Raw genomic sequence first — 15,162 nt, forward strand, 5'->3', positions numbered from 1 at the left:
CGGGCCACACAAAGACAAGTGCGCAGGCGCATTCCCTGTTCCCCGCCTGAGGCTCCGCCCTGTACCCGCTGACGTCAAGAAAGAGAGAAAAACAGAACCATAGAGACGACAAAACTATCCTATAAACAGGAAAATACGAGCGCCGCTTTTGACGGGCGCATGCGCAGGACGTTGGCACGCTGTAGTCAGCGTATGGGTAAGGTCGTTTTTAGCTTGTCTTCAATGTTCTGGGATTACATTTTTTACGTCTTGATTACTTCTAGTTCTGAAAACTCTTTAGTAAGTCTGTCTTTTGTACTGTATATGACAATTTGTCTCTCTTCTGTTCATTTAGAAATTTGAGAGCCACTCCTGATGGTCATTTGTGGTGCTTTGTGATGATATGACTTTCTGACTCTTGTCCACTTCTTAGAAGGCTAGCTTATACTGCTTGGTGTTTATTGAGCACTACTCCCTGTAGTAGAATTGAGTGTATCTGAAAAGCTTTGGGCATTGCAAGGTGTGACCATCCTTTTTTATTGGTGAATTTTCCGTTTCCAGTCTGGACCCACTCAGGATTCCTCTGATTTGGTTATAAAATAACTTTTTTTTCTGGTTCAATTATTTGGACTTTTAAGTATGTACATTTTTATGTGACTTTTTATTGGTGGTTCATCATGTCCTTTGGTTGCTTCAATTAAATCAACTTGGTTGATATCAAGAAGAATATTTCTTAGTCAAGTTTAAGTTCCATTTTCTCTAATAGTTCTGTTTCTTTCTGTTTTAGATAACCAGGGGCTACTTGACCTGCAGCTGAATGCATTTTTATTTCTGAATAATTTGGAAGCTTGGTAAAGCTGCTTATCAAAAAAATTTTCACACGTTCTTTTCTGAATTCTTTTCCAATATGATATTAACTTTTAAATTTCTGAGGAAAGCTGGCTATTCCCTAGGTTGCCAGTGGACCATTTTCTGTCCTTTGGCAAGACTCAGCTTTGCCCAATGCACACCACGTATGCACAGTAGCAGTTATCGGAGGCCTGGTGTACTCCCAGACAACACTCCACCTTGGAAAAATGTTGATTTTAATTTTAAGAAGAGCATTGAAGAGGTTAAGAAACACTTTGGGTTATTAAAGAAGGAGATAGTGGATCACTGGACTGGGCCAGAAGGCAGGCCCTTGATAGAACACTTGCTGGAACAGACCAGGGTAATCTGGGAGTTTCGGAGCCAACAGGATTTGGAACAGTGGGTAGTGTCCTCAGACCAGGAAATTGGAGGAAAAAGTGAGACCTACCTGAAACTAAGTAAAAATAGTCAGACTGCTCTGCTGTATGGGACCCTTAACACTAGTGTTCCTCATGATGGGGAGACAAGATACAGTGGGTATTGTTCATTGAGATCCAAAATGCCACAGGTAGGTAGTGCAAAGCTGATGAAAACAGATGCACCTCAATATACTGTATTATCAAGTCAACCAGTTTCTCTTTGGTATATGGGGGAGGTTTTCCTGTCTTTATTCTCTGTATGTTTATCTCTCTCCCTCTTTTACAAATTCATAGCGCAGGTTTTAATGCTGGCAGCAGCGGTAACTGTTCCGACACTCATAGGAATTCTATGAGCGTCGGAGCAGTTACCGCCACTGCCAGAGCTAAAACCTGCGCTATGCATTCATAAAAGAGGGGGTCTTTTTGTTTACATTATTATCTTCAGTGGTTTCTGTGAGAAATGAGGTGGTAACTTTGTCTAGCAGCATGAATACTACTTAGCGAAGAGGAATATAACTATGCGTGACATTTACCAGTAATGACAAGACAATCAGACTTTAAAGTTCTGATTTTTAAATAGTAGTGATGTCTCGGTATGATTCACAATGGTTCAACAGCTAATTCAGACTTATTAATTTCCCAGGGAGCCTTTAATCATCGTAAGCATCATGATTGGTCCAGCTTTAACGCGCTTCATCTTCGTATACGTGGTGATGGTCGCCCCTGGATGGTGAATCTTGGTACAGAGATGTATTTTTCCCATCAGAAAGATGATTTATACAATTATTTTATGTTTACGCGAGGGGGCCCATACTGGCAGGATGTTAAGGTAAATGTGCTTTGCAGCGGTCATATAAAGACCTTTTTTTTTTTTCATTGCTGAAAAAACTCTAGGCCATTAGATGGTCTGTCAGAATATACTCTAGTATTGTCTTGTATGCATTTTTATTTTTCATTCTCTTAGGCTTCCATGGCTGGTGTCATGATTATTATCTGAGTTTACCACGACTGTGTAGAGAACTGACATTTCAGCATACCCTGAAGAAAGCCACAGCATGATGGCTGAAATATCGATTCTACCTACCCAGACACAGCGAGACCCTTTTTCTGAAGATTACAAATGGAACTTCTTCATGACATAAAAGCAAACTGCCATTTAGCCAAAAAACAAAGGGTTTTTTTTTACTAAGCTGTGTTAAGCAACTAGTACAGCTTTCACTGTACAGAGCTGTTAACACCTATAGGAACAACTACCACATATTAGCATAACTCTTTTTGCATTTTTTTAACTGCTTAATGCAGATTGGGTGAGTTGTGGGTGACAAATGGGTGACCCCCAGGGCATGGCTGGTTGCATGTTAGTTGTCATAACTGCTGATCACATGGCTACAATTAATGTCCAGAGTTAAAAGCCACAGTAACATTTGCCCCCTTTCCAATCGCTCGCTATTGCATAGAAGGCAATTATTTCTTATATGGCTGGAGGGTCAGGACAGCTATTTTGAAACTGGGAGCAAAAAGAGACCACTCTCACCCCCATGCCACTAAACTGATAGGGAATCCCTGGGAGGAGTTTTTGCTCAGGGATGTGTGCTGATATATATGGGGTGGGAAGGCAGCTGTTGCTTTGGCTTCTTTTTCTTAACCTTGATTACTATCTGCCAAGGCATAAAACACACGTCCATGTGGTAAGTGTACAGGCTTTGCACTTATCACTCTTTAACCACAAAAGTTAAAGTAAGGTTAAATGCAAAAACTATGCTTTAGTAAAAGGGCCCCAAAGTACATAATAATAGTCTTACTGGGTCAAACCAATGGTCCATCAAGCCCAGTAGCCCGTTCTCACAGTGGTCAAACCAGGTTTCTGGTACCTGACCAAAACCCAAGGTGAAGCAATATTCCATGCTACCGATACAGGGCCAGCCATCACAATGCTGGCCCTTCCCACAACCAAATGGTCTTGTTCTGGGTGTTTGGGACTTAGATGAATTTTGGTCAAAAATTTGGTATAAAGGTAGATGTACTGGCAGTCTGATCAATGGCATGGACATCCAGATAGATGATTTTCAAAAATGGACATTTTTTTACTGCCGACTTTAGGCGTCTACCACCATACATCCGAATCGGACTTAGACATTTCTTTTGATTATGCCCCTCCACATTTACACACCTCCTAAGATTGGCCATTTCAACTAAATATAATCTATTTACCCTGAAAGTTCTAGTTTCTTCTCTCTATCAACTTTGTAATTTCAGTTGAAGTAGTCTGAGAAAAGGATATTCTTTATTCCTTTCTTGAATTTTCTAGCTTTAATTCCTTCGGAAGGGTATTCGACCATGTTGGGGCCATTACCGAGAACATTCTTGCCATGGTGCTTTTGTATTTGATGTCTTTTGAAGGAGGGTATTTGTAGTAAGAACTTTTGGCTTGAGCACAGATCGCATAGGGGTGTACGGTTTTGTAATCAGTCTGCTAGGTATTGCGGTTCTGAGAGGTGAACAGTTTTGTGCATCAACAATAAAATTTTGAATTTCACCCTGCTCTATGATCTCAATTTCCATGTGCATTTACGTGCCACCAGGCCTATCTTACAACATAGCAGCCCAGGACCTACCACCAATGGTGTGAAGGTTCGTGGGATATCTAATACTAGCTGGTTAGCTTTACCTTGTTTAGGAATGTAACAACCTATGCATATACCGTATTTTTCACTTCATAAGACACACTTTTTTTCCCCAAAAAAGTGGGTGAAAATAAGGGTGCGTCTTATGGAACGAATACCACAACTGCACCCCCCCACCATACCTGATTTTAATCATGGCGCTTCCCTCGCTGGATGTCTGCAGCAGTGAGGTGCTTGCAATGGCCCTTCTCTCCCCTTGCTGCTCACAGAACCAAAGCCAGTACCAGAAGCTTTCATGCAACAGGAAGGAGGAGGTGCGCAGACTCCTAAGGCAAGGGGGCACCGAGTCCTGTGCAAGGTGATCAGCAGCAAGCAGGGTTAAAGCGCTCGTGACTCTGTAGCACTCAGGATCCCCAGTCCCAGTAGGATCCGTGTTGCAAGCATGCTCTGTCCTGCACACCTGAAGCAGAACACTACATGCCCACCATGCAGATGCTGCGATGCCACAACTGGTTTAGCCAGTGCTATCCCTCCGCTTTCGGCTCAGTGCTAACTACCGACTGGCCCCAGCCACCGACCCACGCAAACAAATTAGCCATCTGCGCAGCTGCCGGAGAAAGAACAAGTCAGTTCCCACGCAGGCAGCTAAATACAACTTCAGAAACCCCACAGTATGAAAGCTTGTGGCCTCCAGGAGCCCTTTACTAAGGGGGTGGCACTTCGTTTATGCTGCAGTGCTAGGGAGGAAGTGAGTTTTTCTAATGCTGCCTGCATCCGAGTGTGAATGTTGACAGATTTGCATGGTGTTTGTTTTCTTAAATGCTGCTGAAGCTAGGGCAGTAGTTTTAGGGATGCCTAGTGGAGAGGGTAGTAGTCTTGCTGCACCATTGGGAGGGAGAAGGGGGGAAAGGGAATATGCATCACCCCCTCTGTCTTCCTCACGAGAACTGACAGCAGCCATTCAGGCAGCAACGCGGGACCAGGCAGGTATTCGAAAAGCTCGCGCCTGCCTTATTCGCCGCTCTGCTTCTCGCTATCGCAGCCGTCCAACGAGGGAAGCGCCAGGATTAAAAACAGGTTCGAGGGGCCCTGCCTGCCAGCCACTAGGCCTGCCTGCCCAGTGCCCTGTCCCTACCTGCCTGCCAGCTGCTAGGCCTGCCTGCCCTGTCCCGGCCTACCACTAGACCACCAGAGGGGGGACAGGGTACAGAGCCTGCAGGGAAGGGGGGGACAGGGTGCAGAGCTTGACAAGGAATGTGGGGTTTGGTGCAGAGCCTGGCAGGGAGAATTTAGTTCAGAATGTGGTTTGTTTTTTCTTGTTTTCCTCCTCTAAATCTAGGGTGCATCTTATCGAGCGAAAAATACGGTAACCCACAATTCATACGAATTTTAGGACAGAACAAAAAGGCATTCACATAATTATTCTCAAAAGTATATCAAGCAATTCTTATCTCTAATGCCAAGCCGTGCTCAGAACTGGTGTACTTTTCAGACCAAAACATTGGGACAAACCCAGTTGTTTAAATGCTGAAGCTTCACACTTCTATCATTGCACAGGTTTTTTTAATGGCAAAAGCTCAAATAATACAAAAGAACTTATCTTATGCTTGAAAAAACTTGCAGTAGAGGCTCTGGGTCCTGACGCATTTTGCGACAGCTGCTTCAGAAGACCCTTAAGACTTCATTCAAAAAGTGTGGCTATAAAACAAAACTGATTACTGTTTTATTTTTGTTTTGTAGTCCACACTTTTTGAATGAAGTCTTAAGGGTCTTCTGAAGCAGCTGTCGTGAAACGCGTCAGGACCTAGAACCTCTTCGGCAGGAATTAGCTTGTGAAACCCACTCTCTCCGTACTCTCCCAGCCATTCAAAAAGGGCATACAACCTCCTTTTAAGAAGCCATCTGGGAGCATTGGCATGTTGGCCTAATGCTCCCAAGACAGTAAAATAACCCCAGCTTAATGCTAGTGATTTTTCCAGCTATAATGCAGCTTGCAGTGTTCACAATAATGATCCCATTATTATTTACCCCACAGTGATGTCACTAGCCCTACATTACAGTAATGTAACGTGTTAATGGGCAAATATTGCAGGTTATTTCTGTTACTCGTCTTGATAATTCCCCATCCCCTCAGATGATGTCTTTTTAAGGATTGTTTTCCATTATATTTAAAGAGATTTTAGCTTTGTGTAGTAGCTGGCATTTCCTTTGGTTCTAAAGAGCTAGCCAGTCTTTCTATTCTGCTGTAAAATAGAGAAAATAATGGAACATAATTCCAAACTCGCCTGTTACCATAGATTTAATTGCTATGTATATTCTGGGGCAGTATGTTTTTAGGCTCATTTTTCTTCATTGTGCAGTAACAGGGATGTAAAGATTAATGTGCCATCATTGCTTCAACTTAGAGCTACACTTCTAATTAATTTCTTATAGTTGTACTGTGGTTGTAAACAGATGTGCATTTCCATTAACCAACTTTGACAGTATTTTTTTAACTAATTTTTGTTCATGTTTCCCTTGATGGGAAAATATCTAAATAAGCATGGACTCGCACTGAATTATAGGAGCAGCATTCCATCCTGGCTAAGCAAATAGCCACACACTAACCAACTGAATCTTGGCCAAAAAGCACAGTTACTTACCGTAACAGGTGTTATCCAGGGACAGCAGGCAGATATTCTTGACTGATGGGTGACGGCACCTACGGAGCCCCGGTACGGACAATTTTAGAGTGATTGCACTCTAAGAACTTGGAAAGTTCTAGTAGGCCGCACCGCGCACACGCGAGTGCCTTCCTGCCCGACAGAGGCGCGCAGTCCCCAGTTAGGATAAACCAGCTAAGAAGCCAACCCGGGGAGGTGGGTGGGACGCAAGAATATCTGCCTGCTGTCCCTGGATAACACCTGTTACGGTAAGTAACTGCTTTATCCCAGGACAAGCAGGCAGCATATTCTTGACTGATGGGTGACCTCCAAGCTAACAAAAAGAGGGATGGAGGGAAGGTTGGCCATTAGGAAAACAAATTTTGTAAAACAGATTGGCCGAAGTGTCCATCCCGTCTGGAGAAAACATCCAGACAATAGTGAGATGTAAAAGTATGAACTGAGGACCAAGTAGCATCTTTGCAGATTTCCTCAATAGGAGTGGAACGGAGGAAAGCTACAGATGCTGCCATAGCCCGAACTTTATGGGCCGTGACAGAACCTTCCAGTGTCAGTCCGGATTGAGCATAACAGAATGAAATGCACGCTGCCAGCCAATTAGACAACGTACGTTTAGAAACAGGACGTCCCAATTTATTCGTATCAAAGGACAAAAAGAGTTGGGGAGCTGATCTGTGGGGTTTCGTACGCTCTAGATAGTAAGCTAGAGCCCTCTTACAGTCCAAAGTATGCAGAGCCTGTTCACCAGAATGAGAGTGAGGTTTCGGAAAGAAGACAGGCAGAACAATGGATTGGTTGAGATGGAATTCAGAGACAACCTTAGGGAGAAACTTTGGATGTGTACGCAGAACCACCTTGTCATGATGAAAGACCGTAAAAGGTGGATCTGCAACTAGTGCACGTAGCTCACTGACCCTCCTGGCAGAGGTAAGAGCAATAAGGAAAAGTACTTTCCAAGTGAGAAACTTGAAAGGAGTGGTAGCCAAAGGTTCAATTGGAGGCTTCATTAAGGCGGAAAGAACCACATTGAGATCCCAGATAACAGGAGGGGCTTTAAGAGGTGGTTTCACATTGAAAAGACCCCGCATGAACCTGGACACCAAGGGATGAGCCGAGAGAAGTTTTCCATGAACCGGCTCATGAAAAGCAGCAATAGCACTGAGGTGGACTCTGATGGAAGTAGACTTAAGGCCAGAGTCAGACAAAGAAAGCAGATAATCCAACAATGTCTCCACTGCCAGGGAAGTGGGATCAAAATGATGAAGAAGACACCAGGAAGAAAATCGTGTCCACTTCTGATGGTAATATTGCAGAGTGGCTGGTTTCCTGGAGGCATCTAGAATGGAACGAACAGGCTGAGACAAAAGAGTATCATGAGAAGTCAGCCCGAGAGATACCAAGCTGTGAGGTGCAGAGACTGGAGGTTGGGATGTAGAAGGGTCTCCTGATGCTGTGTAAGCAGAGAAGGAAACAGTGGAAGAAGAAAAGGTTCCCTGGAACTGAGTTGAAGTAGAAGGGAGAACCAATGTTGCCTGGGCCACCTCGGAGCAATCAGAAACATGGTGGCTCGTTCCCTCTTGAGCTTGAACAAGGTTCTCAACATGAGAGGCAGAGGAGGGAAAGCGTACAGGAACAGATTGGACCAGTCGAGGAGAAATGCATCCGCTGCCAGACGGTGAGGAGAGTAGAGTCTGGAGCAAAAAAGGGGCAGCTGGTGATTGTGAGGAGCTGCAAAAAGGTCTATCTGAGGAGTGCCCCATTGAGCGAAGATGGACTGTAGAGTGAAAGGATCGAGTGCCCACTCGTGAGGCTGGAGAATTCTGCTGAGCTTGTCCGCTAAGGAATTCTGTTCTCCCTGAATGTAGATAGCTTTCAGGAATAGATGGTGATCTATGGCCCAAGTCCAGATCTTCTGGGCTTCCTGGCACAAGAGGCGAGAGCCTGTCTCACCCTGTTTGTTGATGTAGTACATCGCAACTTGATTGTCTGTGCACAGCAGGAGGACTTGAGGAAAGAGAAGATGTTTGAAGACCTTGAGTGCATAAAACATCGCTCTGAGTTCCAGGAAATTGATGTGATGCTTCATTTCCTGAGTTGTCCAAAGACCTTGAGTTTGGAACTCATTCAAATGAGCTCCCCAGGCGTAAGGGGAGACATCGGTGGTGATGATAAGTTGATGAGGAGGTAGATGGAAGAGAAGACCTCTGGAGAGATTTGAGGATATCAACCACCATTGTAGAGACTGACGAAGAGATGATGTCACAGATATGTGACGTGAGCAAGGATCCAACGCTTGGGACCACTGGGTAGCTAGGGTCCATTGAGGAGTGCGCAGGTGAAGATGTGCGAAGGGTGTGACATGAACTGTGGAAGCCATGTGACCCAAGAGTATCATCATTTGCTTGGCAGAGATGGAACGTTGTGGAAGCACCTGCTGACATAGAGATTGAAGCGTTTGAAGACGGTTGGATGGCAGGAACGCTCTCATGAGGACTGTGTCCAAGACGGCTCCGATGAATTGAAGTCTCTGAGTGGGGATGAGATGAGATTTGGGTAGATTGATCTCGAATCCCAGAAGCTGTAGAAACAGGACGGTGTGGTTGGTGGCTAGGAGTACTGTCTGAGATGAATTGGCCTTGATTAACCAGTCGTCCAGGTAAGGAAAGACCTGAAGGTGGTGAGAGCGTAGAAAGGCAGCCACCACAATCAGACATTTGGTGAATACTCTTGGAGAGGAGGCAAGACCGAAGGGCAGCACCTTGTATTGGTAATGACAACGATTGATCATGAAGCGTAGGTACTATCTGGAGGCCAGATTGACCGGTATATGAGTGTATGCTTCTTTGAGATCGAGGGAACATAGCCAGTCGCCTTGATTGAGAAGAGGGTAAAGAGTGGCCAGAGAAAGCATTCTGAATTTCTCTTTGACCAAGCATTTGTTGAGATCGTGAAGATCTAAGATGGGTCTGAGATCTCCTGTCTTTTTGGGGACTAGAAAATAACGGGAGTAGAATCCTTGCCCCTTTTGATCTAGAGGAACTTCCTCTATGGCGTTCAGAAGGAGGAGGGATTGAACCTCTTGAAGAAGGAGGGAAGACTGAGGAGTGTTCAAAGCAGACTCTTTTGGTAGACCTTGGGCAGGAAGAGTCTGAAAGTTGAGAGAGTAGCTGTGGCGGATGATGTTGAGGACCCACTGGTCCGAGGTGATGGTTTCCCAACGGCTTATGAAATGAGTAAGGCGTCCTCCTATAGGCAGCGGAAGATGGGCAGATGGAGGGATACTGGCTATGTCCTGGAGAACCAAGTCAAAAGGGTTGTGAAGGTTTTTGTGGAGGAGGAGGCTTCACCTGTTGTTGCTGCTGTGCAGATCTAGTGTTTTGCCTTTGTGGTTGCCTCTGACGCCTGGGTTGTTGAGCTGCCGGTGGCAAAGGACGAACCACAAATCGACGCTGGTAGGCCGATTGCTGACGAAAAGGCCTGGTAGGTGGGGTCTTCTTTTTCGTTTTGAGGAGAGTATCCCACCTAGTTTCATGAGCCGAAAGCTTTTGAGTAGTGGAGTCCATGGATTCTCCAAACAGCTCATCCCCCAGGCAAGGTGCATTAGCCAGTCGATCCTGATGATTGACATCAAGTTCTGATACTCTGAGCCATGCCAGTCGGCGCATGGCCACCGACATAGCTGTGGCCCGAGAGGTCAGCTCAAAGGTGTCATAGATCGACCTGACCATGAACTTTCGAAGTTGTAAGAGCGATGAAGAAGTTTGGCGAAAGGCAGATTTTTTACGGTCAGGGAGGTACTTCTCAAAAGCAGTCAGATTTTGTATGAGATGCTTGAGATAGAATGAGAAGTGGAAAGTGTAATTCCCTGACCTTTGGCTTACATCGCATTCTGGTACAACCTCTTGCCAAATTTGTCCATGGCTTTACCTTCTCTGCCAGGAGGGACTGAGTGAAGAAAAAAAAACCAAAGTTTTTTTTTTTTTTTTTTTTAAAGAAAAGAAAATGAAGGAAACAATATTTCCTTAAGGGTTTACGCGAGCGGGAAGGCGATATGAAAAAAGTCTTCAACAGCCGTTGAAAGAAACACGTCTTCTTAGCTCCGCGGAAACTAAGAAACTGGGGATCGCGCGCCTCTGTCGGGCGGGAAGGCACTCGCGCGTGCGCGGTGCGGCCTACTAGAACTTTCCAAGTTCTTAGAGTGCAATCACTCTAAAATTGTCCTTACCGGGGCTCCGTCAGTGCCGTCACCCATCAGTCAAGAATATGCTGCCTGCTTGTCCTGGGATAATCTTGCTTATCACAGAAAAATGTGTCTCCATCAATGTTTATTTGTGTAGATAAATAGTTATTTATTCTTTATTCATTTTTTAATCTTACAAACAAGTGTACAAATAATAAAACATTTAAAATTAAATACATCACTTGAATTTCTTTCTAGTATAACATCAAATAAATAAATTTATTCCCTTCCCACCCACCCTTTCCTTTAGTATTCAATCAAAAATATACAAATATAAATATTCTTTACTATTGAACCTATAAATAGTTATTTAAATGTATCATTTATTTCCAGATTCCCTTCTCAAAGTTCTTTTTGTCCAGTCGGGGGAGAATCCAAGATGACCAGCACCCAGCTTGGCTGGATAAGGTGAGGCCTTCCTACTCTTTTATTTATAACATTTTTATACTGCTTCATCAAAATGAGTTTCTAATTTTTATACTGCTTCTTCAGAAGCAGTTTCTAATGACATTCACAAAACAATCTATTCCACCGTGCTTTGAAATAGTGTTCCCCCGATCGTTCGTGGTCGGTGGTTCACGGTCCCGGTCATTCGTGGTATTTTCTGACCGCGAACCGCCGACAGAGGGCAGCCGGAGTGCCGCGAGTGCAGGAAATCACTCGCGGTACGCTCCAACCACCTCTTCCTGCACTAAGTTGGGCTTTATCCAATCAGGAGCTGCTTTGACATGCAGCTCCTGATTGGATAAGGCCTGACTTAGTGCAGGAAGAGGCGGTCGGAGCATACCGTGAGTGATTTCCTGCACTCGCAGCTCTCCGGCTGCTCTCCTGCTGCCCTCTTCAGGCTCCCCCATGAAAAACCATATTCGCAGGGGTTCCTGGAACGGAACCCCCGCGAATATCAGGGGAGTACTGTAAATCTAGTTCTCTCCTTTTGGGAAGAATAAATATCTTCACTAATTTCTGGAAATCATCTTGCTGATCACCAAAGGGAGAATTTCACAGTATGGGAGCTGCCACTGCAAAGACTGGCTCTCCATTTAGTCCTACAACTATCTGGATAGAATGCACCATTAAAAGATTTCCCCGACTCAATCTTTTCTCCATACTTGGAAATCTAAATTGCTTAGCTCAGTGCTTCTCAACCCATTTCTCAAGGCACACCCAATCAGTTGAGTTTTCAGGATATCCACAATGAAAGAGAGAAAATGAAGGCCGCTAAAGACCATCTGGTCTCTCCAGTCTCCTCATTCATACCATCTACTATTCCTTCCTCTCCCTTAGCTTTGGACAAGATGAGCTCTATAGGATTAGGAGACACGTTGACAGCATGGGTTAGGGACTGGCTTGGAGGTAGGCTTCAGAGGGTTGTGGTAAACGGCACCCCCCTCCGAAATTGACGGAGGTTATCAGTGGAGTGCCGCACGGCTCGGTCTTGGGCCCGATCCTATTCAACATCTTCAGAAGGGACTTGGCTGAGGGACTTCAAGGTAAAATAGCGCTATTCGCCGATGACGCCAAACTATGCAGTGTAGTAGGCAGGAACACGTCAGACCAAAGCACAGGGCCGGACAGAAACTCAATGCCCGACAGTATGGTACAACTAACAGTGTTCTATAAATGTTGGTTGGGCAACACACGCACACACACTCTACCCACATGTACATCACCCTGTCAGTTACACACTAAAGTAATAGTAGGTGCACTTACATGTGTATTTTCCACTGGTGTCAATCACATGTGCAAGAGCTGCTATTCCATTTTTATTTTTTAATATAAATATTTGAATTAAAGCAGAAGAAAAACATTCTAGATCTTTTGGACTTGATAGCATGACAACAGCAAACATGATCCTTGTCCTAACTTATTACACATCTGTAATAATATCTCAAGATAAGCACTACTGCTCTATAAACTAGGTACATTGTTGTTGCTTAAATTTAGGCACCAGCTTATAGAATTACTTTTGTAAAGTTCATGTATCTCCTTTGTGTAGATCTGCCCCACTTCCATAATGTCAAGTACGCCTCTTTTTACTTTTTTAAAATAATGCATTTGTTCTGATTCTAGATTAATACACTTGGATTTACATTAGGCGATAAAGCAGATGGCCCGTTCCAGCTGGAGATCGATTTCATTGGCGTCTGTATCGATAGAGCACACACGGAAGAGTTTGCATATGAGAAATACAAAAGGAATCCATAATGCTGAACCAGTTTTCAAATAGTAGTCATGGTGATGTGATTTCAAAGCTGTTTGTATCATTTTATTGAGCAGCTGTGCATAATATTTACTCAAGTTTTTGGGATAGGTTACAGTAACCCATAATATCTTCTCTTAGTGCAACTATGCTGTCATGGTTTTGTGCTAATTTTTTATTTTGCCATGTGTTTTTTTTAAATATTTTATTTCATTTTTCAAATTGAACCAACCACCACCACTTTACCCAGTGTTTTTTCAGGACACAACTTATAGGAACATAGGACCAGTACAATTCAGTAAATGGTGGCCAGACGTAGGAAACAGAATGATCCAAACTAATCTAGTATTCTATTATGGGTGCTCTGTGAAGAGCAATCTTTCATAGAATACTAGCTTAGAATACATTTTATGACTAACTGGAGGGCATGCCTTAAAAAGAAAACCCAGTTCTCATACTACAAAGCAATCATTCAGGACAAGGGCCTCGGAAGCAACTCAATTCACTTTGAACATAACTCACTTGCATCATCACCAGTCTCAAAGCACTTGGTATTTTTAACTCCATTCTACTGTGAGATATTTCTAAACAATAGAATTGCTCATTTGAAAATAATATATTGCAAACATATTTATAATTAGTGGAACTATAAGAATTAATGTGGTGCAAGTGGGTAATAAATATTACTTTAAGTTAGTACAAACTCCATTCTTTAAGCTGAGAGCATTAATCCCCAGAAGAAAAAGGCCTCAAATTTTCTTTTTAGGCAGAGCTGGAAGCTCAAACCTCCTCCACCCACATCATTGGCTTAAAAAACTTCTGGGGCTTTTTTCTTCCAGGGGTTAGTGCTCTCAACTTAGAGTGGGGTTTGTACTAAGTTAAAGAAACATTTATAAACCACTTATAGCCTAAGTGGTTTATATTGATACTCAATGAAAAATGTTTGTGTCCTGATGTGTTCACACTTTATCTAATGTACCTGGGGCAGTGGGGAATTAAGTGACTTGCCCAGGATCAGACAGAGCACTATGGGATTTGAACCCACAACCTCAGGCAGCTGAGGCTGTAGATTTAACCACTGTACCACATATTTAATCAAAAAAGGATACGCTGCCAATATGGGCCATGTTTCATAAGGAAACTTGCTGCTTCAGGGCAAGATCCTGCATGGATTAGTCATACAGATGTATGCCTAATCAATACAGGTCTTGTCCTGAAAATGATGATGTAAGCAAGTCCTGGGTAAACATCCATGTAAAATGAGTTGCTTCCGAGGTCCCTATTCCTAAATGATAGTTTTGTAGTATAACGTTTGTATAAGGTGGTGACACTAACCCCAACCATAATTATTTTAATAAACTTAGCCTGCATCTTGTAATTTGTCTGCAGTTTCTTTTTGTTAGTTTTATAGTATGAACACTGGATTTTCTGTTTGTGGCTTTGTCAGTTACCCCCACTGTTGAAGTGCTGGCCTACTAATTTGATTTAACTATGGGCATTTATGCCTGCCAAAAGCTGGTGTTAACACTCATGCACAAATACCAGTATTCTATAACCATGTGCTTCATTTGTAGGAATGCTCCTGACTGGCCCATATACTATATAAAGACTTTGGTGAGACCTCATTTAGAATATTGTGTACAGTTCTGAAGGCTGCACCTTCAAAAAGATATAAAAAGAATGGAGTCTGTCCAAGGGAAGGCTACTAAAATAGTGTGTGGTCTTCATCATAAGGCATGTGAGGACAGGCTTAAAGATCTCAATCTGTATACTTTGGAGAAAAGGCAGGAAGTGGGGAGATATGATAGAGACGTTTAAATACCTAAGAACATAAGAAGTTGCCTCCGCTGAGGCAGACCATAGGTCCATCCTGCCCAGCGGTCCGCTCCCGCGGTGGCCCTTCAGGCCCATTGCCTGAGCAATGGTCTATACCTATCTATACCCCTCAATCCCTTTTTCTTCTAGGAATCTATCCAAACCTTCTTTGAAACCATTTAAGGTTTTCTTGTCTACAACAGCCTCTGGAAGCGCGTTCCATGTATCCACCACCCTCTGAGTGAAAAAGAACTTCCTAGCGTTTGTTCTAAACCTGTCCCCTTTCAATTTCTCCGAGTGCCCCCTTGTGCTCGTGGTGCCCCTTAATTTGAAAACTCTGTCCCTATCTACTTTTTCTATGCCCTTCAGGATC

General features: G+C 43.6%; 1 protein-coding gene across 3 annotated transcripts; it reads left to right on the top strand.

Moving 5' to 3' along the window:
- The first annotated feature begins 52 nt into the window (after positions 1–52).
- On the top strand, positions 53–14,352 carry NDUFAF1 (NADH:ubiquinone oxidoreductase complex assembly factor 1). Of its 3 annotated transcripts, none has more exons than XM_033951755.1 (5): positions 57–196; positions 767–1,396; positions 1,891–2,076; positions 11,108–11,182; positions 12,845–14,352. In XM_033951755.1, exons 2-5 carry the CDS (start codon positions 887–889, stop codon positions 12,977–12,979), a joined length of 906 nt encoding a protein of 301 aa, XP_033807646.1. In that variant the 5' UTR covers positions 57–196; positions 767–886; the 3' UTR covers positions 12,980–14,352. The 3 variants fall into 3 exon arrangements, with proteins under 3 accessions (XP_033807648.1, XP_033807646.1, XP_033807647.1); XM_033951756.1 differs by having other exon boundaries at positions 133–279; XM_033951757.1 differs by lacking the exons at positions 11,108–11,182; positions 12,845–14,352 and adding an exon at positions 2,212–3,085 and having other exon boundaries at positions 53–196.
- The last annotated feature ends 810 nt before the right edge of the window (positions 14,353–15,162 follow it).

The sequence above is a fragment of the Geotrypetes seraphini genome, chromosome 7 (assembly GCF_902459505.1).
Source record: "Geotrypetes seraphini chromosome 7, aGeoSer1.1, whole genome shotgun sequence".
NCBI lineage: Eukaryota > Metazoa > Chordata > Amphibia > Gymnophiona > Dermophiidae > Geotrypetes > Geotrypetes seraphini.